Source organism: Mirounga leonina, unplaced genomic scaffold, assembly GCF_011800145.1.
Source record: "Mirounga leonina isolate KUSES-001 unplaced genomic scaffold, KU_Mleo_1.0 Mir_115, whole genome shotgun sequence".
Taxonomy (NCBI): Eukaryota; Metazoa; Chordata; class Mammalia; order Carnivora; family Phocidae; genus Mirounga; species Mirounga leonina.
In genome coordinates this window covers 85,185,299-85,210,526 of record NW_023270268.1, presented here as the reverse complement: position 1 = coordinate 85,210,526, position 25,228 = coordinate 85,185,299, and the positions used below count along the sequence as shown (strand labels likewise).

Below are 25,228 nucleotides of genomic sequence, written 5' to 3'. Positions count from 1 at the left end.
ACCCTGGGATCATGACCCGAGCCGAAGGCAGACACTTAACTGACTGAGCCACCCAGATGTCCTGTTTCTCCCTTTTCCTGATATGTCATTTAAGGTTTTCTAAATACCACTTCAGTTACCTTCCAAAAGTTTGGATGTATAATACTTTCAGTTCTATTATTTCCATCAAGATTTCTTTAACCAATGAATTACTTAGCAGTTTTTCTTAATTTTCAAACACTTGAGTGGTCTTTTTGTTAATCATTTTAAATTTGAGATGAAATCCTATGACACAAAATTAACCATTTAAAAATGTACAGTTCAGTGGCATCTTAGTATGTTTATGAAGTTGTAAAACCCCATCACCTCTACTCAGTTCCAAAATGCTTTCATCATCCCCAAAGGAAACCATGCATGTGTTAAGCAGTAGCTCCCCATCCCCACCACTCCCCAGCCACTGGCAACTACAAACCTGCTTTCTGTCTTTACACATGTACCTACGCTAGCGATTTCATATAAATAAAATTGTATAAAAGGCAGCCCCTTTTTGTCTGGCTTACTTCACTTATCATGTTTCTGAGGTTCATTTATGTTACAGCATGTATCAGTATGTCACTCCTTTTTAGAGCTGAGTAATATTCTGTTGTATGGATTATACCACATTTTGTTTATCCATTCATCCTTCAATGGACATTTGCATTTGTCCATCCTTTGGCTGTCTGAAGTGCTGACAGAAACATCTATGTACAAATATTTGTTAGAATTCCGGTTTTCAATTCTTTTGAGTAGATAGGTAGGAATGGAATTGCTGGGTCATATGGTAATTCTGTTTAACCTTCTGAGGAACTATCAAATTGCACCATTTTATTTCCTCACCAGTAATCGTACAAGATTCCAATTTCTCCGATCCTTGCCAACACTTATTTTCCTCTTTTTGGATTATAGACATCCTAGTGAATATGAAGTGGTATCTAACTGTAGTTTTGATTTGCATTTCCATAATGACTACTAATATTGGGCATCTTTTTCATGTGCTTATTGGCCATACATACATCATTGGAGAAATGTCTATTCATGTCCTTTGCTCATTTTGAAACTGGGTTGTCTTTTAAGTTATATAAGAATTCTTATATGTTCTAGAGATTAGACGTTATCTGTTTTTAACTTTGCTTTAACTTTAATCTACTAGTTTCTCAATTTCTTTAATTTCTGCTTTTAAATTCACCTGTCCATTTTTGTATTTCTAGTAAATTTCTATCTTTATATATTTCAAAGTATATATTTAGGTACGTGAAGATTCATGACAGTTACATCCTTTAAGCAGAACAATATTACATCAATATGAAATATCTCTGCTTTTCTCTTAATGGTTTTTCTCTTGATTTCTACTTTGCATAACATCAGCATTAACAATACTGATACTGAGACATCTGTTTTTCTCTTTCAATAGCAATCTCCGGGGCGCTTGGGTGGCTCAGTCGTTAAGCGTCTGCCTTCAGCTCAGGTCATGATCCCAGGCTCCTGGGATCGAGCCCCGCATCGGGCTCCCTGCTCCGCGGGAAGCCTGCTTCTCCCTCTCACACTCCCCTTGCTTGTGTTCCCTCTCTCGCTGCCTCTCTCTCTGTCAAATAAATAAATAAAATCTTTAAAAAATAAAAAAAATAAAAAAAAATAGCAATCTCATTTAACTGCCCCCCCAAATCTCCATCTCCCTGCTCCAAAATGAAAATTTCTATGAGTTTTGGAAGGAGGTAAATTACCTGCACATATTTATTCAACTGAGCCAAAACCCCTTACATATTTTTACTAATTTATTTTTAAAATAGGCTCCACACCCAACGTGGGACTTGAACTCATGACCCTGAGATTAAGAGTTGCATGACCTACCAACTGAGCCAGCCAGCTGCCCCTGTTTTTAAACTCTAGATTGTGGTTCTTAAACTTTTCCAACTGTTAATTAGTATGGGAAAGCTTATATACTAATAAAATCATCAACTCTACCTGCTCCTGGAGGGGCACTGTGAGGAGACTAAATCCACACCACTACTAAATCACTACTGACTACCTGACTCATGTTTTTTGTACAGTAGAGAAGAAATATAGTGCATAAACTGAGAAAAAAAGGGTGGGGGAATGACCTAGATGCCAAGTTATAAACTTTTTCAGTGAGGATGACCTTGTATGGGACTAGCTTTTCTCATGTGAATCTAAACCAAGAGAAAAAGGAATCCAAATGGTTAATTCTGAGAAAATAGGAACATGAAAATCCTGAGGCATCAAGATAAAAAAGACTTCAGGGACACCTAGGTGGTTCAGTTGGCTAAGCATCTGATTCTTGATTTTGGCTCAGGTCATGATCTCAGGGTTGTGAGACTGAGCCCTGTGTCAGGCTCTGCGCTGGGTGTTGGTGCCTGCTTGGGATTCTCTCCCTCTCCCCCTGCCTCCCCTTCCCCACTCTTTCCCCCTCTCTCTTAAAACAAAACAAGACTTCATATCTCTCTTCAGGATAACCAGGCATCTAAGCTAGCACCCTTATTTTCACTTTACATCAATCTGAGACCATCTCAGACCACCTGGAGAGTTTTCAGGCAAAGTTCATGGACCAAATTTTAATAATCAGCGGACTGTATAAGCAAAAACACCAGCATACAGTAAGTGATCAATAAATAACTGATAGGGACACCTGGGTGGCTCAGTCAGTTAAGCATCTGACTCTTGATTTTGGCTCAGGTCATGATCTCAGGGTTGTGAGATCAAGCCGTATACTGGGCTCCATTCTGGGCATGGAGTCTGCTTAAGATTCTCTCTCTCCCTCTCCCACTGGCCCTCCCCAACCCCCTATCTGTGCACACGCTCTGTCTTTCTCTCTCTCCCTCTAAATACATACATACATACATACATACATATTCATGTTCACTTACTTATGAATATCTCCAGTATTTGTTTGTTTGTTCTTACTTTTCTTCTGAGACTTGGTTGTGACTGTATCAGATTTTCTGGAATTCAAGGGAGAAGCCAAGACACTTCCATCACAGAAATTGTTCTTCAACAGAAAAAGCGTAACAGACATTATTTAAAGAAATTGTAATAAAATAGGCTATTATTTCGACTAATTCAGAATCCACAATGAAATTTTTCAGGAATTATGCTCACATTTAAATTTTACACATCCTTTGAATAACTGACCATGCATAAATTAGTATAAATAGGAATATGTCCATCCAAGTTGGTCTACATTAATTACATTTTTACTTTGCATTATAAAGCACAAAGGGCATGATGATACAATAATAATCATTTTTCTAATGAATGGCTTCATATAATTATAGCTACCATTTTTCTAATGAATGGCTTCATATAATTATAGCTACCTTAATCTATAGGGGAAAATTCAAAGAGTTGTGGATATACCTGGAATAAAAGGTAATTTTATGTAAAAATAATTTAATTTAGGGATTTAAGAGCATACCAATATCATAAATATTTACTTGCTATCCCAGTCTCACAAGCTTCTCACTACACTACTGGAGAAATTAATATACTTAGTGATGGTAGACATTTGGCCCTGGACCACCAAACTTTCTCAAGTAAACCCAGAATTCTTATAAAATATCAATAGATCTACTGTTTTAATTCCTGTTAAAAACAAGAAGGTTTGGAACAAGACCCTTGACAGGTAAAGATGACCCCAAATTCTCCTCTTTGATGTATTTTCTTACCTATGTCATTTGTTTTTCTATTGATCAATGTCTTTAATTTCCTGATTGTGTACCTTTTCAAAACTATTCTACTAAAATTTTAAAAAGAAGATATATATATATTAAAGAGGGCAGAGGTGCCTGGGTGGCTCAGTTGGTTAAGCTTCTGACTTGACTGTGGCTGAGGTCATGATCTCCAGGCCCATGTTAGGCTCTGTGCTGGGCATGGAGCCTGCCTGGGATTCTCTCTCTCTCCCTCTAAAAAAAAAGGGGGGGGGGGGCATATAATCTAAAACTTGGGTACACTATTATGAATAGTAGGCCTCTCAAAAAAAAAAAAAATATCCCAATTCTGGATATACTTTGTTTGGGTAAGTATATTTTAAGGTATTTGTTGTTTAAAAGCGGAGGAATTATTTTTAGAGGCTCTCAAACCTCAATGTACACCAGGCTTCCCTAGATGCCTCTGGGAATGGTATTCCCTAAATCCCAACCCAGAGAATCTGATGCAGTAGATTTAGAACAGGTATGGGAATTTGTATTTTAAAAGAACCCCAGGTGATTCTGCCAGGTTCTTCCAAATCACTGGGTCCCACTGTACCCTCAAGTCTTAAAGTATGGTTTTATCATCCTTTCTTCTATTCATGTAGTAATTTAACTACAGCAAGATAATAAAATCCAAGTCTAGTGTATTACTTAAAAATTTAATGTGCTTCACTTTCAAAAAGTGATTTGCATCCATACAATGGAATATTATGCCATTCTTAAAAAGAATTAGATAAGACTATATGTATTTACAGGAACAATCTCTAAGATATATCAAGTCAAAAAAGGCAAGGAAAAAACAGTGTGATTGATACATTCTTTTTAGGTAAGAAAATATAAAATATAGAAGTTAGCACTGTTAATAGTGCTAACCTTTGGGGAAAGAGACTAATTTAGTAATGGAACAGGAATGAGAATACAGAAGTGGGAGGGGAGAGAGGAAGCTTTCACTTTTAATAGCTTTCCTACATACTCTGAATTTACTAACATAGAGCAAATATGTAACATGCAAAAAATTTAACAATATGCAAAAAAAAAATTTGTTTTAAGTAGAGCAAATATGTCAGAAATTGCTTCTAGTCATGGTGAACACTTCCTCAGATCTTTAAAAACCACATAGTCAGGAAGCGCAGTTGGTTAAGTGGCTGACTTGGTTTCAGCTCAGGTTGTGATCTCCGCGCTCGGGGTGGGGTCTGTTTGAGATTCTCTCTCCCTCTCCCTCTGCCCCTCGGTTCATGCTCTCTTTAAAATAAGTAAATCCTTTAAAAAAAAAAAAAGAAAGAAAGAAAGAAAGAAAAGAAAAGAAAAGAAAGAAAGAAAGAAAACCACATAGTCTAAAGCAATAGGAACATTAATACTTCAAAGTTCTCTCCTAAAACTTACAATATTAATGCTTAGCTTCCTTGCTAGTTCTTCATCACTTTTCACTTGTTCTTCCATCTCTCTTCGCCTTTTTTCTGCCTGTCGTTTTTCCTCCTCTTCCTCCTCTGCTAATAATCTCTGTATGTATTCTTCACTGGCTTTGTTTTCTTCTTCCTCACTGGCTCGTCGCTCTGCCTCCACCTTAAAAATGATTAATAAAGAACACTTCTCTGAACTTTTTTTTTTTTAAAGATTTTATTTATTTATTTGAGAGAGAGAATGAGAGGGGGGAGGGTCAGAGAGAGAGGCAGACTCCCTGCTGAGCAGGGAGCCCGACGTGGGACTCGATCCCGGGACTCCAGGATCATGACCTGAGCCGAAGGCAGTCACTTAACCAAATGAGCCACCCAGGCGCCCTTCTCTGAACTTTTTTAATATACTTGCAACATTCCTTTTTTTTTTAAAGTAGGCCCTATGTCCAGTGTGGAGCCCAACACAGGGCTTGAACTCATGACCCTGATGCCAAGGTCTGAGCTGAGATCAAGAGTCAGACACTTACCCAACTGAGCCTCCCAGGTGACCGTATACTTGCAATATTTCTTTCTTTTTTTTTTTTTTTAGTTTATTTACTTATTTGAGAGAGAGAACAAGCAGTGGGGAGAAGCAGAGGGAGAGAGAGAGATAGAGAGAAGCATACTCCCTGCTGATCAGGACCCCGAGACAGGGCTCGATCCCAGGATGTGGAGATCATGACCTGAGCTGAAGGCAGACGCTTCACCGACTGAGCCACCCAGGCACCCCTTACTTGCAATATTTCTCAAGAAGAATGGTAAAAGTAATAAAAAAGAACAAATTGGCAAGAATTAAAATGTTTCAAATGGAGTACAAATCTGAAGGCAAATTCCTGCCAAACAGTTCAAGATGTCTCTTCAAGGAAGCCTTCCCTAATCAGCCCAATGGAAATCTTGATCAAACCACCATCCCTCTTCACTGCAGTCCTACCAAACTTTCAACTACACTGTTATAATATTTGTGGAAATGTCTCTAGGTAATACCTTTCCCTGGTTAACTCAATGCTATGTGCTTACTAACTTAGGCCCAGATTTCTGAACCAAACACTAACAAAGGGGATGGAATGATAAAAACTGAGACTAATCAGGGTCTAACCCTGAAGTTAGGAAGAATCCCTCAGGCCTAGTTGGCAGGAGTGGAGTGGCTGCTGAAGCAGCAGCCACAATGGTGATTATGTGATTTACAGATGAGGAAACAGACACAGAAAAGCAAGTAACTTTCTTAGATCATTAATTGGCAGAGTGGAGACTCAAACTCAAATTCTAAGACTTAAGGCCATGCTTGTGGTCATTTAAACTATACTTCCTGAAAGAAATAATACAAGAACCATTTTAGAAATCCAAAGGATTTGACTCAAGAATAAGTCCTTGATCCAGTTCAAGTGTAGGAGACATAAGGGTAAGTTTGTTAAAGACAAAGTTTTCGGGGCGCCTGGATGGCTCAGTCGTTAATCGGCTCAGGTCATGATCCCAGGGTCCTGGGATCGAGCCCCGCATCGGGCTCCCTGCTCCGTGGGAAGCCTGCTTCTCCCTCTCCCACTCCCCCTGCTTGTGTTCCTGCTCTTGCTGTGTCTCTGTCAAATAAATAAATAAAATCTTTAAAAAAATAAATAAAATAAAGACAAAGTTTTCTTGCTCTTAAAAGAAAGTCATAGGAAAAGACTGCTGTTCCTTCCTCTGCATGTTGTATATGCACCTGAGGTTCAAAACTGCAGCCATTTTGCTTTTAGCCTGAACTAAAGTACCTGACAGAAGTTAGCAAAGAAATGGAGCTAGAGCTCTGAATGAAACCAACCCTGAAGCCCCTACTACCTTTGGAATTCCAGTTAATTACAATGTTCTTATTTAAGGTAGTTTAAGTTGGGTTTTCTTTTACTTCTAGTCAAAAGCATCTTTATAGAACCTATTCTCACAACACTGTTGTAAGGACTAGATTATTCCTTTAAAACCTTTACTTAAGGGACGCCTGGGTGGCTTAGTCGGTTGGGCATCTGCCTTCGATTCAGGTCATGATCCCAGGGTCCTGGGATCGAGTCCTGCATCGGGCTCCTTGCTAGACAAAGGAGCCTGCTTCTCCCTCTGCCTGCCGCTCCCCCTGCTTGTGCTCTCTCGCTCTCTCTGACAAATAAATAAATCTTAAAAAAAAAAAACCAAAAAACCCTTACTTAAGGAGGCACCTGGGTGGTGTAGTCAGTTAAGCACCCAACTCTTGGTTTCAGCTCAGGTCGTGATCTCAGGGTTGTGAGCTTGAGCCCCACGTCAGGCTCCAAGCTCAGTGTGGACTCTGCTTGAGATTCTTTCTCCCTCTCCCTCTGCCCCTCCTGCTCATGTTTTCTCTCTCTCAAATAAATAAATCTTTAAAAAAATAAAATAAAACCCTTACTTAAGGACACTGCTTAGACCATATGTTGACAATTAAGTTAACCATCATAACTATTTATTTATTTTTTAAGATTTTACTTATTTATTTGAGAGAGAGAGAGAGAGTGCACAGCAGGGCGAAGAGTAGAGGGAGAGGGAGAAGCAGACTTCCCACTGATCAGGGAGCCCGATGCGGGACTCGATCCCAGCACTCCGGGATAATGACCTGAGCCAAAGGCAGACACTTAACCAACTGAGCCACCAGGTGCCCCGGCCATCATAACTATTATTTTAGGTCTTCTGGAACTTGCACAGTCCAATACAGTAGCCACTAGCAAAGGCAGCTACTGAGTAGTTGAACTGTGACTAGTCCAAATCTATACGTAGTATTAAGTACAAAATACACAAAAGGTTTTGAAGACCCAGTAAGAAAAAATAATGTAAAACCTTTAGATGTTTATACTTTATATGCTCTTCTGTAAACATTACCCCCCTCTTTTCCCATTAGTTTCTTCACAATTAGCCCTTCATGCTCTCCTCATCTACACTCATTATTTGTGTCCCCCAAAATTCATATGCTGAAGCCCTAATCCCTGATGTGACCATATGTGGAGGTAAGGGCCTTTGGGAGGTAACTGGGTTATAAGGGTGAAGCCCCTATGAAAGAGATTAGCATCCTTATAAAGAAGAAACATGAGAGAAATAATCTTTCTCTCCCATGTGAGGACATAACGAATAGGCAGCTGTCTACAAGCCAGGAAGCAGGCCATCATCCAACAGCAGATCTGCCTGTGCCTCAATCTTGTACTTTCCAGATCCAGAACTGTGAGAAATAAATGTTTTTTGTTTAAGCCAACCAGTTTATGGTATTTTTGTTATAGCAGCCCCAATGGAATAAGATATCCATAATCTATCACCCTTTTTCCATCCTTTAAGCTCAAAGCTTCAGGGAAATGAAAAAAATCTTTCATAATTAAATGCTTAAGAATCACTATCAAAAACTAACTCAATAAAAAATTCACAAGCTAGCAAGATATAAAATAAGCAAAACTCAATTACATCCACATAAAGAAATAATAACCAGTTAGTAGTTTTAACAGTTGAGAAGACAAAAATGATGTAGAAAAATTGGCAAAAGACATGGACAATTCACCCCGCAAAAATTATAAAAATATCCCTTAATTATATGAAAATATAATTTTCCTCATAATAAGAAAAACAGCAAGTAAATCTGCACAGATACGACTTCCAGCTTCTAGTAATGCTGGAGTAAAACACTGGTGGAAGACATCTTCCAACAGAATACAATTTTAAAACCTGGAAATTAGGGCGCCTGGGTGGCTCAGTTGGTTAAGCGACTGCCTTCGGCTCAGGTCATGATCCTGGAGTCCCAGGGTCGAGTCCCGCATCGGGCTCCCTGCTCGGCAGGGAGTCTGCTTCTCCCTCTGACCCTCCTCCCTCTCATGCTCTCTGTCTCTCATTCTCTCTCTCTCAAAAAAATAAATAAAATCTTTAATAAAAAAAAATAAAAAATAAAAAATAAAACCTGGAAATTATATAATAAGCAACCACCAAAGGAACTGGAGAGTGAACATAATCAGACAAACTGCTCCTCCTAGTTTTAAGCCTGGAGCTAACATAATCTAACACCCTTGGAGGAAACTGACCCAGACTTAGGGTCACTTGATATTCTAAAAGGTTCACAGACAATTTACTGGGAAAAGATGCTCGTTACAATACATGGGGGTAGAATAAGGGAATATTTGTATGAGGAAAAAAAAAAATCAATCTCAACTCCTACCTCATGTCATACTCAAAAACTAACTGAATGGATTACAGATCTAAACACAAGAACTAAAACAAATTTTGGAAGAAACTTTTGTGACCTTGGGTTAAACAAAGTTACCAAACTGCATACCGGGCGCCTGGGTGGCTCAGCTGGTTGAGTGACTGCCTTCAGCTAGGGTCATGAACCTGGAGTCCTGGGATCGAGTCCCACATAGGGCTCCTGGCTCAGCTGGGAGCCTGCTTCTCCCTCTGACCCTCTCCCCTCTCATGCTGTTTCTCTCTCTCTCAAATAAATAAATAAATAAATAAAATCATTAAAAAAATTTTTTCTTTAAAAAAAACTGTATATCTAAAATTAGTAAATTCTCCTATATTGAAATTTACTACAGATAAATTCTACCTCAACAAAGTATTTTTTTAAAAGAAAAACTATGCCAATACCATTTCTCACCCATCAGATTAGCAAAAATTTAAAAGCCTGACAGTACTCTGTTGGCAAGGGTGTTTGGAAACAGGCATTCTCATTGAAAATGCAAAATGGTACCCCTATAAAGGAGAATTTGGCAGTTCTAACAAATCTACATGTCATTTACCTGAAACTTGGCAATCTCACGTCTAGAAATTTACCCTGAAGATCTATATGCACAGTATTGCAGTATTATTTGTAATTAGAAAATACTGGAAACTATCTTACTATCTTACCCTCTCTTGAATAATATGGACTGATTTCCAGGGGATATTACCAAGTAAAAAAAGCAAAGTTCAAAAGAATATATAGTATGCAATATTCAATAAACAAGAGTAGTTATATATCTATTGATCTTTACAAAAAACACCAAAGGAAGGATAAACTACACAGTGATAAAATTAGTTATCTACAGTGTGGTGGACACAGGGTGGATAAGGTACAGGAGGGAGTATCCACTCTGAGAATAACTTTTTATGTTATTTTTACTTTGGGGTGCATGTTAATATTCTACACATTTAAAAAATATACAACTAAATTAATAAAAATGGGAAGGGAAAATGAAAAAAAATCTATCACATAAGAGCACAAATTATATATAAATAAAGCTAATAACTACTGTGAACAAATGTAAAAAACAGGGGCGCCTGGGTGGCTCAGTCGTTTCACGTCTGCCTTCAGCTCAGGTCATGATCCCAGGGTCCTGGGCTCATGGTCATGATCCCAGGGTCCCTGCTCAGCGGGAAGCCTGCTTCTCCCTCTCCCACTCCCCTTGCTTGTGTTCCTGCTCTCGCTATCTCTCTCTGTGTCAAATAAATAAAATCTTAAAAAAAAAAGAAAGAAAAAGAAAAAAAAATGTAAAAACCAGAGCCTTTGTAAAGTACATTAAAATTTATATTTCGGGCGCCTGGGTGGCTCAGTTGGTTAAACCACTGCCTTCGGCTCAGGTCATGATCCCGGAGTCCCGGGATCGAGTCCTACATCGGGCTCCCTGCTCGGCGGGGAGTCTGCTTCTCCCTCTGACCCTCCCCCTTCTCATGCTCTCTCTATCTCATTCTCTCTCTCAAATAAATAAATAAAATCTTTAAAAAAAATTTATATTTCAATATATATTATTTATACAGGCATATATGGGGCACCTGGGTGCTCAGTTAGTTAAACGATTTTGGCTCAGGTCATGATCTAAGGGTTATGGGATCAAGCCCCTCATGGGGCACCGCACTGAGTGCTGAGCATGGAGCCTGCTTAAGAGTCTCTCTCTCTCTTTCCCTCTGCCCCTTCCCCCACCATGGTACATGCATACACCCTGTCTCTAAAAATGAATAAAATATTTTTTTAAACAAACACAAAACTGTATGTAAAATCTGAAACTGAAAACACAAGAGAATTCTTCCAAAAAAGAATAACTACTTAGTACCTACCTTGCTTATCTCCTCCTCATACTCTCTTCTCAATTCCCCGGGTCTACTTAATAAGCGAACTGGCTGACAGTCATCAACTGTTTCAGATCAAGAAAGAAAATAATATTATAGGCAACACAGAATTTTACGGCTAGCTTTGGTTTTTCATTAAACCTGTATTAATATGAAAACGTGAAATTAGAATAAATGTACAATTATTAATAGCTATAGCAATACCTTCTCTGTGGAGTGCCATTTTATTTTTTTTCTAAAGATTTTATTTTTAAAATAATTTTAAGTAACTCTACACCCAACATATAGTTCAAACTTACAACCCCGAGATCAAGAGTCGCACGTTCTACTGACTGTGCCAGCCATGAGCCCCTATGAAATTCCACTTTATTTTATTTTTTAAAGATTTATTTATTCGAGACAGCGAGCATGCACACAAGTGGGGGAGGGGCAGAGGGAGAAGATGACTCTCCCCTGAGCAGGGAGCCCAACAAGGGGCTCAATCCCAGGACCCTGGGATCATGACCTGAGCCGAAGGCAGACACTTAACCAACTGAGCCACCCAGGCACTCCTGGAATTTCATTTTAAAAGAAAGTCCAGGGGTGCCTGGCTGACTCAGTCAGTGGAGTGTGTAACTCTTGATGTTGGGGTCGTGAGGTTTTTTTTCTTAAGATTTTATTTATCTATTCATGAGAGAGAGAGATGCAGAGGGAGAAACAGGCTCCCTGCTCCGCAGGACCCTGCCCCAGGACCTTGGGATTATGACCTGAGCTGAAGCCAGTCACTCAACCAACTGAGCCACCCAGGAGCCTTGGAGTCATGAGTTTGAGCCCCATGTTGGGTGTAGAGATTATAAACTTAAAAAAAAAAAAAAAGAAAAAGAAAGTCCAGAGGTTTTCTGGTTCAGAATGGCACATGAATACATATACTTAACTCTTGTTCTAGAATCTATTAAAATAACAGTATTAAAGGCATTTTTAAAAAGTAATCTTACAACAGCAAAGAGATTAGGGAAGGGTCAATCAGTAAACAGGAAACTTTAACAAATTTCTAGAAAATGGGATGGTGATGTAAAAGAGACAACTTATACATCAGAATGAAGAAAAATGCAACCTTTGGAAAGGAAAGTGAGTTAGGAGATCTGCCCCGTATACTGGAAGAGCAGCTCAGACTCAAAAACACAAGGCACAATAGAGACCACAGTGAGTAAGTGTGGGACAGGGAATTAAAAGTTCACCATCTGTTAAATCAGAATACTTGGCTGGTAGGCATTTCTTCCTACATGTGTGTGTAAGTGCATATATGCACACTCAAAAGTTATTTTTATTTATTTATTTTTTTAAAGATTTTATTTATTTATTTATTGGAGAGTGAGCGAGAGAGAAACAGCACGAGAGAGGAGAGGGTCAGAGGGAGAAGCAGGCTCCCCGCTGAGCCGGGAACCCGATGTGGGACTCAATCCCAGGACCCTGGGATCATGACCTGAGCCGAAGGCAGTCGCTTAACCAACTGAGCCACCCAGGCGCCCCTCAAAAGTTATTTTAAAAATTTTATTTATGTATTTATTTGAGAGAGAGCATGAGAACTTGCGTGAGCAGGGGACGGGGAAAGGGAGAGAAGCAGATTCCCCGTTGGGAGTGGAGCCTGACCAGGGGCTGAACCCCACAACCCTGAGATCATGACCTGAGCAGAAATCAAGAATCAGATGTTTAACCCACTGAGCCACCCAGGAGCCCCTCAAAAGTTATTTTTTAAAGAAATTGAATTGTCTGGACAGGGCCAGAGAGCTAATATGAGAGGTGGTGACCCAGAGCAAAGCCCTCTAAAATGTGGCACGTACGGTGGCGAAGCGTAACGGCCAAGCATAACCTCAAACAATGTCTGCCAGTCACCACTGCCAATATACGTACAAGGAGCGTTATTCTAGGCCCTCATTTTTATTTATTTTTTTGAAGGGCCTCATTTTTAAATGTGAAAGTAAAACCAAGGATCATCGGACATTTCAAACGAATCTACAGGATTAAAGAAACACTAAGCCACAATGAGGGGAAAAAAATCATCTCGAGTTAAATCTAGAAAAAGAGAACACAACTGCTCTTTTACAGGGGCAGCTACTACTCAACTCCAGCTGACTACTGCCCCGGGGAAACTTGGGTCGTCCTTGCCATATTTTCTATTTTTTCAAAACAATCCGGAAATCCGTATTTTATTTTTTTAAGATTTTATTTATTTATTTGACAGAGAGACACAGCGAGAGAGGAAGCAGGGGGAGTGGGAGAGGGAGAAGCAGGCTTCCCGCAGAGCAGAGAGCCCAATGTGGGACTCGATTCCAGGACCCTGGGATCATGACCTGAGCTGAAGGCAGACGCTTAACGGCTGAGCCACCCAGGCGCCCCCTGTAGTTTTCTTTTCAACAGAAGTTTTGATTGTTGTTGTTTTTATGGTGGTAAAATGCATATAACAGAAAATTTACCACTCAAATCTCTTTTTTAAAGATTTTATTTATTCATTTATTTATTTATTTATTTTAGAGAGAAAGTGAGTTGGGAGAGAAGCAGAGGGAGTGGGAGAGAGCTCTCAAGCTGACTCTCCACTGAGCGTGGAGCCCCAGGCAGGGTTCAGCCCCATGACTCTGAGATCATGACCTGAGCCGAAATCAAGAGTCCGGCCAAGTTTGGCCTTCATATTTTTTCGTAAAGGAAGTGTTATTGGAACAGAGGCACTCATCTATATCAATGGCTGGTTTTGTGCTTACAATGGCAGGAGTTGAGTCACTGCAACAAAGACTACATTCATTGCCCACAGAGCATAAAATATTTATTATCTTGCCCTTTATGGGAAAAATTTGCCACCCCCTGAGCTGTCACATCTGGTATTACACTACCTCTCTACACATACCCTATCCTCCTTTTTTCAAAGTGCTATCATTGAAGTGCTGCTGTCCCTCCTGTCTTCCTGGGCTTCGTTTCTAGCCCCTACTATTTTTTTCAGGAGACATATATTTCTCACTCCTGTATTTCCCACTGTATTGCCTCAAATGAATCCTTCTCAACAGCTTAAATAAGAATTTGACATACTTCATTGCTACCTGTTACGGAGTTACATTACTGTTTTTAGTTCTTCTACGAATTTGCAAACTGCTGGTCTGCAAGCCATGTAAAGCCTGCAGACATGTGTTATGTGACCCATTCAGTGCCAGCATTTAAAATTGGGAGATTTCTCTCTCTGTCAAATAAATAAAATCTTAAAAAAAAAAGGGGGGGGGGCGCCTGGGTGGCTCAGTCGTTAAGCGTCTGCCTTCGGCTCAGGTCATGGTCCCAGGGTCCTGGGATCGAGCCCCGCATCGGGCTCCCTGCTCCCCGGGAAGCCTGCTTCTCCCTCTCCCACTCCCCCTGCTTGTGTTCCCTCTCTCGCTGTATCTCTCTCTGTCAAATAAATAAAATCTTTAAAAAAAAAAAAAAAAAAAAGAGGGGCGCCTGGGTGGCTCAGTTGGTTAGGCAACTGCCTTCGGCTCAGGTCATGATCCTGGAGTCCCTGGATCGAGTCCCGCATCGGGCTCCCTGCTCGGCAGGGAGCCTGCTTCTCCCTCTGACCCTCCTCCCTCTCATGCTCTCTGTCTCTCATTCTCTCTCTCTCAAATAAATAAATAAAATCTTTAAAAAAAAAAAAAAAAGAAAAAGAAAACTACAGGAGGAAGGCTTGTTTCCTTCCCTTAGAGAGTAGCATGCTCTTTGTGGTCATTTTGTAGAACAAAAGCCACCTTGGATAATCACCCATTGTTAATGTTTTGGATGGCAACACTGGATTTTTACTTAAAGATTTAAAATGGCTTTGGAATAAACATTAAAAAAGAAAAGAAAAAAGAAAACCACAGGGCTATAATGGAGACAGTTAAGGTTCCATAACAGTAAACCAAGATTTAATATCTAACCTAACTTCAGCTTCATCCCCCTCAAATGTAACCTTTAACCACCCAAACTGGAATTTCCTGTAGGCAATACCCTGAGAGGCCCCTTCCCCTTAGGAGGGCGACCTTGCCTAAACACTGCATTCCTTGCTAATAAATTATTATTTGTTTTTATGCTTTAAATGTTTTAAAATATTTATGTGTTTTTAATTTATTTTAAATACTTATCTGTTTTTATTTAAGAGTGAGAGTGAGTGGGTGTGGGGGGAGAGGTTCAGAGGGAATCTCAAGCAGAATCTCAAGCCAACTCAACGCTGAGTGCCAAGCCTGATGTGGGGCTCGATCCCACAACCCTAAGATTGTGACCAGATTCGAAATCATGAGCCAGACTCTAACCAACTGAGCCACCCAGTCACCCCATTATTTTTTAAATGGCTCTTCTCTGCCTTTCCTTCCCTGCAGCTCAGAGGAGCCCTCTACTGCTTGCTGGGTGAGATGCTGCCCAATTCATGAATCGTTCAATGAAGTCAATTACATCTTCAAATTTACTTGGTTAAATTTTGTTTTTTATTTTTTATTTATTTATTTATTTTTTTTTACAGATTTTTCCCCCAGTTTCTTTTTATTATTTATTTATTTGTTAGAGAGAAGGAGAGGCAGGCAGAGGGAGAAGCAGGCTCCCCGCTGAGCAGGGAGCCTGATGTGGGACTAGATCCCAGGACCCCGGGATCATGACCTGAGCCGAAGGCAGACGCTTCACCGACTGAGCCACCCAGGCATCCCTAAATTTTGTTTTTTAATACTTCTATATGATATCAAACATTACAAAATTAAAAACAAACAACAAACTGGGAGGAGTTATTTGCAAATACATAAATCAATAGAGAATTAAATTAAATTTTCCCACTGTACTTAATATTGCTGTCTTACAGTGAGTGTTCTTCCTGAGCAGCCAAGATTCACTAAAGGAATTTTATCCTCGGGCGCCTGGGTGGCTCAGTCGTTAAGCGTCTGCCTTCGGCTCAGGTCACGATCCCAGGGTCCTGGGATCGAGTCCCACATTGGGCTCCCTGCTCGGCAGGAAGCCTGCTTCTCCCTCTCCCACTCCCCCTGCTTGTGTTCCTGCTCTCGCGCTCTCTCTCTGTCAAATAAATAAATAAAATCTTTAAAAAAAAAAAAAAAAGGAATTTTATCCTCATACTCTTTATTTTATTCTGAAAGAAAAATCCGAGTTAATCAAAGAACTGAATGTTCAAAACTGGACCAAAACTAAAAATCACAATAAACCTAACTTGAACAATTAAGTTGTTTATAAAATTACTTTCATCACTCTATTTGATTCTGCTTGCATCATCATGGAAATAAAGTTTTCTTCTCCCAATTAAATTTGTTCATCTAATCTTCTTCTAAAGCCTGTAGGGTTCCTTGATTCTTCTTAGTTTCTGGTGGTTTACCAGCAATCTTTGGTATTCATTGGCTTGTAGATGAATCACTCGAACCCTCTGTCTTCACAAACAATCCGGAAATCCATATTTTATTTATTTATTTTTAAAGATTTTATTTATTTATTTGACAGAGAGATAGACAGAAGAGCACAAGCAGAGGGAGTGGCAGAGGGAGAGGGAGAAGCAGGCTCTGCACTGAGCAGGGAACCCGATGCGGGACTTGATCCCAGGGCCCTGAGATCATGACCTGAGCCGAAGGAGACACTTAACCATCTGAGCCACCCAGGAGCCCTTTTTTTAAGATTTTATTTATTTATTTGACAGAGAGACACAGCGAGAGAGGGAACCCACTGTGGGTTTTTATATCATCCTCCTTCTGTGTGTGTCTGTCTCTGTTCAAATCCCCCCACCTTTTTAAAGATTTTATTTATTTGACAGAGAGAGAGAGACAGTGAGAGAGGGAACACAAGCAGGGGAAGTGGGAGAGGGAGAAGCAGGGTTCCCGCCGAGCAGGGAGCCCGATGCGGGGCCCGATCCCAGGACCCCAGGACCACGACCCAAGCTGAAGGCAGATGCCCAACGACTGAGCCACCCAGACGCCCCTCAAATTTCCCTTTTTTTTTTTTTTTAAAAAGATTTTATTTATTTGAGAGAGAGAATGAGAGAGAGAGAGCACATGAGAAGGGGGAGGGTCAGAGGGAGAAGCAGGCCGAAGGCAGTCGCTTAACCAACTGAGCCACCCAGGCGCCCTCAAATTTCCCCTTTTAATGAGGACACCAGTCACAATGGATTAGGACCCACAACACCAATGACCTAAACTTGACTAACTCTGTAAAGATTCTATTTCCAAATAAGGTCTGAAGCATTAGAGGCTAGACTTCAACATATCTTTTTAAGAAAATACAATTCAACATATAACAACATATAATTGGTCCTCAACAAAAAACTATAAAATATTACTGAGAGAAACTGAAGACCTAAATGAATGGAGAGAGAGCCTATTTTCATAGGTACAAAGGCTCTATGTTGTTACAATGTCAATTCTCCCCAAATTGATCTAAAGATTCAACACAACCCAAATCAACCCCTACTATGCTTTTGCTAGAAAATGACAGGTTGATGAAAAAAATCTACATGAAAATAGAAAGGACCTAGAATACCCAAAACAAACATGAAAAATAATAATAAAGTTGGAGAGCTATTACTATGTGACTTCAAGACTTTCTATATGGCCACAGCAATCAACAGTGTGATTTTAACATTAAACTCAACAAATCAATGGAACAGAATAGACCCAAACTGTGTAAGGAAAGCCGTTTCAATAAAGATACAGGAATAAGTGATATTCGTATAGGAAAAAATTAACCTCAACCCCTATCTCACACAATATTCAAAAAATTTGAAATGGACCATAAACCTAAACAAAAGCTAAAACTTTATAAAGATTTTAGAAAAAAACATAGAAATACTTTTTTCAAAGATTTATTTGAGAGAGAGTGCAGGTGTGTGCGTGGGGGTGGTGGGGTAGGGGATGGGAAGAGGGAGAGAGAATCCCAAGCAGACTCCCTGCTGAGCCCAGAGCCTGATGTGGGGCCCAATCCCATGACCCATGAGATCATGACCTGAGCCAAAACCAAGAGCTGGATGCTTAACTGACTGAGCCACCAAGGTGCCCCAGAAATATTTTAATATTACTACAGAGGATAAAGTTTTTTAGGACACAGAAAGTCATAACCATAAAAGGAAAAGTTCATTAATTAGACTTCATGAAAATTAAAAATTTCAGCTCAGGGCGCCTGGGTGGCTCAGTCGTTAAGCATCTGCCTTTGGCTCAGGTCATGGTCCCAGGGTCCTGGGATAGAGCCCCACATCGGGCTCCCTGCTTTGGCGGGAAGCCTGCTTCTCCCACTCCCACCCCCCTGCTTGTGTTCCCTCTCTCGCTTTGTCTCTCTCTGTCAAATAAATAAATAAAATCTTTAAAAATAAATAAATAAAATAAATAAAAAATAAAAATTGCAGCTCAAAAGACTACCTGGCTGGCTCAGTCAGTGGAGCATGAGACTCTTGGTCCTGAGGCTGTTTGAACCCCACGTTGGGTGTAGAGATTACTTAAAGAAAAAAAAAAAAAAGATCTTGAAAAAAATTTTCAGCTCATCAAGACACCATTAAGAAAATAAACACAATAAGTAAATAAATAAAATCTTTAAAAAATAATAATACACAAAGATAACTTAAGAAGCAAAAGATTCAGACACTTCATAATGGAAGATATATAAATGATTCAACACCATCAGTCACCAGGAAATGCAAATTAAAAGTACAATGAGACTGGACTACAATCAGAATGGTTAAAATTAAATAGATAACACCAAATGTTGGTGAGCATGTTGTAAATGAACTGAAGGTGTCCCCCCGACAAAGTCTATGTTGAAACCCTAATCTAACCCTATAGTATTTGGAGGTGAAGCTTTGGGAAGTAATTAGGTCAGAAGGGTAGAGAGCCCTCCTGAGTGGTTTTAATGCCTTTACAAGAGGCCGGAGAGTGAGCCAGCTTTCCACCAGGTGAAGACATAACCAGGAAGAGGGCATCCACAAAGAATAAGTCAGACAGCATCTTCATCTTACACTTCCCAGACGCCAGGACTATGAAAAAATAAATTTCTATGTTAAAGCCACCCAGTCTATATACTTTGTTACAGCAGCCCAAACTAACACAGATGCGCAGAAACCAGAATTTGCAAACACTGTTGCTGGGATTAGAAAATAATACAACTATTTTGGAAAATGATAGTACATAGTTTCTTATACAACCAAGCATGTATCTACACCGAGCAATTCTACTCCTAAGTATTTGCCCAAGAAAAAAATGAAAATACATGACTATAAAAAAATAAAACAACAACAAAAAACTATTACAAGAATCTTCAGAGCAACTTTATTCCTGTTAGCCCAAACCTGGAAACAGCTGAGACACCATGAAGTGCAGAACTGCCAACAAAGTATAATATAGTCAACCAGTAAGATGATACTTAAAAATAAAAAGAAATAAACTACAAATACCCACAAGATGAATCTCCAACTTTATACTAAGTAAAAGAATCTTACGCTAAAGATATACACTGCATGATTACTATTATAGGTTGAATTGTGTCCCCCAAAAAGATACGTTGAAGTCCTAATACCTGTATTAAGAATGGGACCTTACTGGGAAACAGTTGTTGTGGACATAATGGACTTCATATTGGAGTAAGGTAGGCCCTTAATGCAGTATTAATGGTGTCCTTATAAAAAAGAAGAGAGAGATACAGAGTTGAGACAGTCATGCAGAGACAAACACAGAGGAAGAATGCCATGTGACTACAGAGGCAGAGATTGGAGTTATGCAGCTGCAAGCCAAGGAATACCATGAACTATCAGCAACACCCATGAGCTAAGAGAAAGTCACGAGAGAAGAGAAGCGAAGAAAGAAAGAAAGAGAGAGAGGCATGGAACAGATTCTCCTCTAGAGCCTTTAAGAGAACACATCCCTGTTGACACCTTGATTTTGGGCTTCTAGCCTCCAGAATTGTGGGAAAATAAATTTCTGTTAAGCCACCTAGTTTGTGGTACTTTGTAATGTCAACCCTAGTAAACTAATAGAATTCCATGTATATGAAATTCTGGAAAAGGCAAAATGAATCTATGGTGAGAAAAAATAGAAACACTGGTCGACTTATGGAGGGTAGGGGTAGAGATTAACTGGAAAGGAATGAGGGTACCTTCAAGGGTGATGGTAATATTCTTTATTTTTATAAGGGTTCATGTTACAAAAGGTTATACAAATGTGAACACTCAGTGAAGGTACAACTAAGATTTGTGCATTTCACTGTATGTAAATTTACATTAAAATGAGTTATAAGCTAACATTGATCCCTCATAATATGTGTACTTACATTATTTAAAGGGAAAGTGAAATAAATGAAAAAAAAGATAGACTGACAGATGGACAGATGAAAGATCTGTGACACAGCAAATATAAAATACTGTCACGGGGCGGGGGGCGCCTGGGTGGTTCAGTCATTAAACGACTGCCACCCGGATCCCGGGGTCCTGGGATCGAGCCCCGCATCGGGCTCTCTGCTCCGCGGGAAGCCTGCTTCTCCCTCTCCCATTCCCCCTGCTTGTGTTCCGTCTCTAGCTGCCTCTCTCTCTGTCAAATAAATAAATGAAATCTTAAAAAAAAAAAAAAAATACTGTCACGGGACACCTGGGTGGCTCACTCAGTTAAGTGTCTGCCTTTGGCTCATGTCATGATCCCAGGACTCTGGGATTGAGCCCCGCATCAGGCTCACTGCTCAGCAGGGAGCCTGCTTCTCCCTCTCCCTCTGCTTGTGCTCTCTCTCAAATAAATAAATAAATAAAATTTTAAAAATAAGAGAAGAGAAAAGAGGAAAAGAAGAGAGGAGAGAAGAGAAAAGGAAAGGAAAGGAAAGGAAAGGAAAGAAAAGAAAAGAAAAGAAAAGAAAAAAGAAAAAAAGAAAATACTGTCGGGATGCCTGGGTGGCTCGGTAAGCTAAGCGTCTGCCTTCAGCTCAGGTCAAGATCCCAGGGTCCTGCTTCTCCCTCTGCCTGCTCTCCCTGCTGCTTCCCCTGCTTGTGCTCTCTCACTCTCTCTCTAACAAATAAATAAATAAAATCTTTAAAAATAAATAAATAAAAATAAAAATAAAATATTGTCACATCTGGTTATGGGTATATGAGAGTTCACTATAAAATTCTTTCAACTTTTCTGTATGTTTAACATTTTTCATAAAAATTTTTTTCATAATAAAATGCTGAAAAAAATAAGTATACTACCAAAATTTCTTAAAAAAAAAAAAAGAAACAGGGAAAATTGGACAGCCACATGCAGAAGAATGAAACTTGACCATTCTCTAACACCATTCACAAAGATAAACTCAAAGTGGATGAAAGACCTCAATGTGAGACAGGAATCCATCAAAATCCTAGAGGAGAACATAGGCAGTAACCTCTTTGACATCGGCCACAGCAACTTCTTTCAAGATACATCCCAGAAGCTAGTGAAATAAAAGCAAAAATGAACTTTTGGGACTTCATCAAGATAAAAAGCTTCTGCACAGCAAAGGAAACAGTCAACAAAACAAAGAGGCAACCCACAGAATGGGAGAAGATATTTGCAAATGACACTACAGATAAAGGGCTGGTATCCAAGATCTATAAAGAACTTCTCAAACTCAACACCCAAAAAACAAATAATCAAGTCAAAAAGGAGGCAGAAGAGATGAAAAGACACTTCTCTGAAGAAGACATACAAATGGCTAACAGACACATGAAAAAATGTTCATCATCATTAGCCATCAAGGAAATCCAAATCAAAACCACACTGAGATACCACCTTACACCAGTTAGAATGGCAAAAATGGACAGGGAAAGAAACAACAAATGTTGGCGAGGTTGTGGAGAAAGGGGAACCCTCTTACACTGTTGGTGGGAATGCAAGTTGGTACAGCCACTTTGGAAAACAGTGTGGAGGTTCCTCAAAAATTTAACAATAGAGCACCTATGACCCAGCAATTGCACTACTGGGTATTTACCCCAAAGACACAGATGTAGTGAAAAGAAGGGCCATATGCACCCCAATGTTCATAGCAGCAATGTCCCCAATAGCCAAACTATGGAAAGAGCCAAGACGCCCTTCAACAGATGAATGGATAAAGAAGATGTGGCCCAGGGGCGCCTGGGTGGCTCAGTCGTTAAGCATCTGCCTTCGGCTCAGGTCATGATCCCAGGGTCCTGGGATCGAGCCCAGCATCGGGCTCCCTGCTCTGCGGGAAGCCTGCTTCTCCCTCTCCCACTCCCCCTGCTTGTGTTCCCTCTCTCGCTGTGTCTCTCTCTGTCAAATAAATAAATAAATAAATAAATAAATAAATAAATAAATAAATAAATAAAATCTTAAAAAAAAAAAAAGATGTGGCCCATATATACAATCGAGTATTACTCAGCCATCAGAAAGGATGAATACCCAACTTTTACATCAACATGGATGGGACTGGAGGAGATTATGCTAAGTGAAATAAGTCAAGCAGAGAAAGTCAATTATCATATGGTTTCACTTATTTGTGAAACATAAGGAATAACATGGAGGACATTAGAAGAAGGAAGGGAAAAATGAGGGGGGGGAATTGGAAGGAGAGATGAACCATGAGAGACTATGGACCTGAGAAACAAACAGGGTTTTAGAGGGGAGGGGTTGGGGGGAGGGGTTAGCCTGGTGATGGATATTAAAGAGGGCACGTACTGAATGGAGCACTGGGTGTTATACGAAAACAATGGATCGTGGGTCACTACATCAAAAACTAATGATGGATTGTATGGTGACTAACATAACATAATAAAATTTAAAAAAGAAACAAAGTAAAACCAAGTGTTGCCAGAATGTGGTTCAGCTACAACTCTCATACACTACTGGTACGAGTATAAATTGGTAAAACCACTTTGGAAAACTGTTTGGCAAGATCTCCTAAGGCCTACCCTACCTGTAACACCCACCATGGGGTAGTCTTAGGCTGTACTAAACATTTAAACTCAGAAAATGACCACAGGACCACATTTGGCATTAATCTAACAGCATGAGAGCCAGGAAGCCAGATAATTCTTGCTCTACAACAACCAACATTTCTTACAGCAACAATAAAGGCACAGGTTCCCCACAAGGAACATGCTCAGTTACAATGGTCACTGTGCTCAGAGGAGCATAAAGCACAATATCCCAATCAGTATTTATAATTCCTTCCAATAGAGGGGCAATTTGTCAGCTGAGGATCATATTTCCCATTAAACAATGTTGCCTAGTAACATCATTAACATTCTTACCCTCAGGTTTTGGGGAAAATAAAACTAGAGATTTAATCAAAGGATGGATTCTCATCTAGCACAGGAAAGGATTTAACTTTTTTTTTTAAGATTTTATTTACTTGTCAGAGAAAGAGAGCACGCACAAGCAGGGGGAGTGGCAGGCAGAGGGAGAAGCAGGCTTCCTGCAGAGCAGGGAGACTGACGTGGGACTCAATCCCAGGATCCTAGGATCGTGACCTGAGCCGAAGGCAGACACTAACGTATTGAGCCACCCAGGAGTCCCAGGATTTAACTTTTTATTCACACTCTGTGACCCCCAAATTCTATGCTTAGATATATGAATATATCCAACAGAAATGGAGACATATGTTCACCAAAATACAAGTATAAAAATGTTACAGCACTATTCATAACAGCCCAAAATGCCCAGTATCAATGGACACAGAATTTTCCATTGCTTTCACTATTTAATATCCACACAACATAGTACTATACAGCAATGAAAACAAACTGCATCACATATATCATGGATCAATCTCCCAATATAATGGTGAGCTAAAGAAGTCAGACACAAGATACAAGATTCCATTTTTAAAAGGTTCAGAACAGGAGCGCCTGGGTGGCTCAGTCATTAAGCGTCTGCCTTCGGCTCAGGTCATGATCCCAGCGTCCTGGGATCGAGCCCCACATCGGGCTCCCTGCTCCTCGGGAGGCCTGCTTCTCCCTCTCCCACTCCTCCTGCTTGTGTTCCTGCTCTCTCTCTCTCTCTCTCTCTGTCAAATAAATAAATAAAATCTAATAAATAAATAAATAAATAAAATCTAATAAATAAATAAATAGTTCAGAACAGGTAAAAGCAATCTATGGTGTTACACATCAGAACAGGAGTTACCGGGATGGCAAGTGACTAGACTGGACCACAAGGAGAACTTAGGCATTCTGGTAAAGTTCTGGGTCTTGACCTGAATGCTGGTTATATAGACACTTTCACTTCAAAAACTCACTGAACTACAGATTTATGATTTGTACACTTTTTTTTTTTTAAAGAGGGAGAGGAGGTGGGGAGAAAGAGCGTGCTGGAGCATGTGCACATGCACTTGGGCAGGGGAGGGAGGGGCAGAGGGAGAATCCCAAGCAGGCTCCATCTCACAACCCTGAGATCATGATCTGAGCCAAAATCAAGAGTTGGACACTTAACTGACTGAGCCACCCAGGAGTCCCTGATTTGTACACTTTTGTATGTATCTTATACTTAAATATAATTTATATGAAAAACAAAGCAAGGAGAACTAACATCCAGAACACTAAAGTGAGGAGATCTGTAGACCAGTTCTTCAACAAAACAACTACAACTGGAGAATGGTATAAATAACTGGTCATATAAAAATCCCTGGAAACTGTCCTAGGAACATACAGCAAATGAAGAAATATTTCCCCCAAATTTACTAAATCTCAGTAAGAAAAATGAGAATCTTCGGCACTTGAGCCACAACCTCCCCCCAACCCCCACTACCAAGCTAAACAAGATGGAGGCTCCACTCCAAGTGGGGTGGCCAAGCCAGGGCTCCATGTCTCCCCAGCTCCTGGTATAGGGCTATGGCATCCCTCTGGGAGGAACAAACTGCCAGCATGTCTTATCCCTTCCAGCTCACTGTTGCAGAGGCTGAATTCCAGGTAAGTGGACCTGAGAGACTGTGGGCTCCCTTCCTCCATCCACTTCATATGCACAGAAAGGAAGCATTACCCTAGGCACAGCAGGTAGAGAATACTAGGGCCCCATTGCCCTCATCACAGTTCATTCATAGGGCAAAGTTTCTAGGGCAGGCAAGCCAAGAAGA

General features: G+C 40.1%; 1 protein-coding gene across 2 annotated transcripts in view; it reads right to left on the bottom strand.

Moving 5' to 3' along the window:
* RNF168 (ring finger protein 168) overlaps window positions 1-25,228 on the bottom strand; it is a 41,692-nt gene that overhangs the window by 10,298 nt on the left and 6,166 nt on the right. The window contains exons 2-4 of one of the 2 annotated variants that reach the window (XM_034999909.1): window positions 11,192-11,268; window positions 5,106-5,285; window positions 2,901-3,022 (exon numbers count right to left, since the gene is read on the bottom strand). In XM_034999909.1, coding sequence (XP_034855800.1) covers window positions 2,901-3,022; window positions 5,106-5,285; window positions 11,192-11,268 — 379 coding nt within the window. The remainder of the gene's footprint in view (window positions 1-2,900; window positions 3,023-5,105; window positions 5,286-11,191; window positions 11,269-25,228) is intronic. The other variant, XM_034999910.1, reaches the window with a different exon arrangement.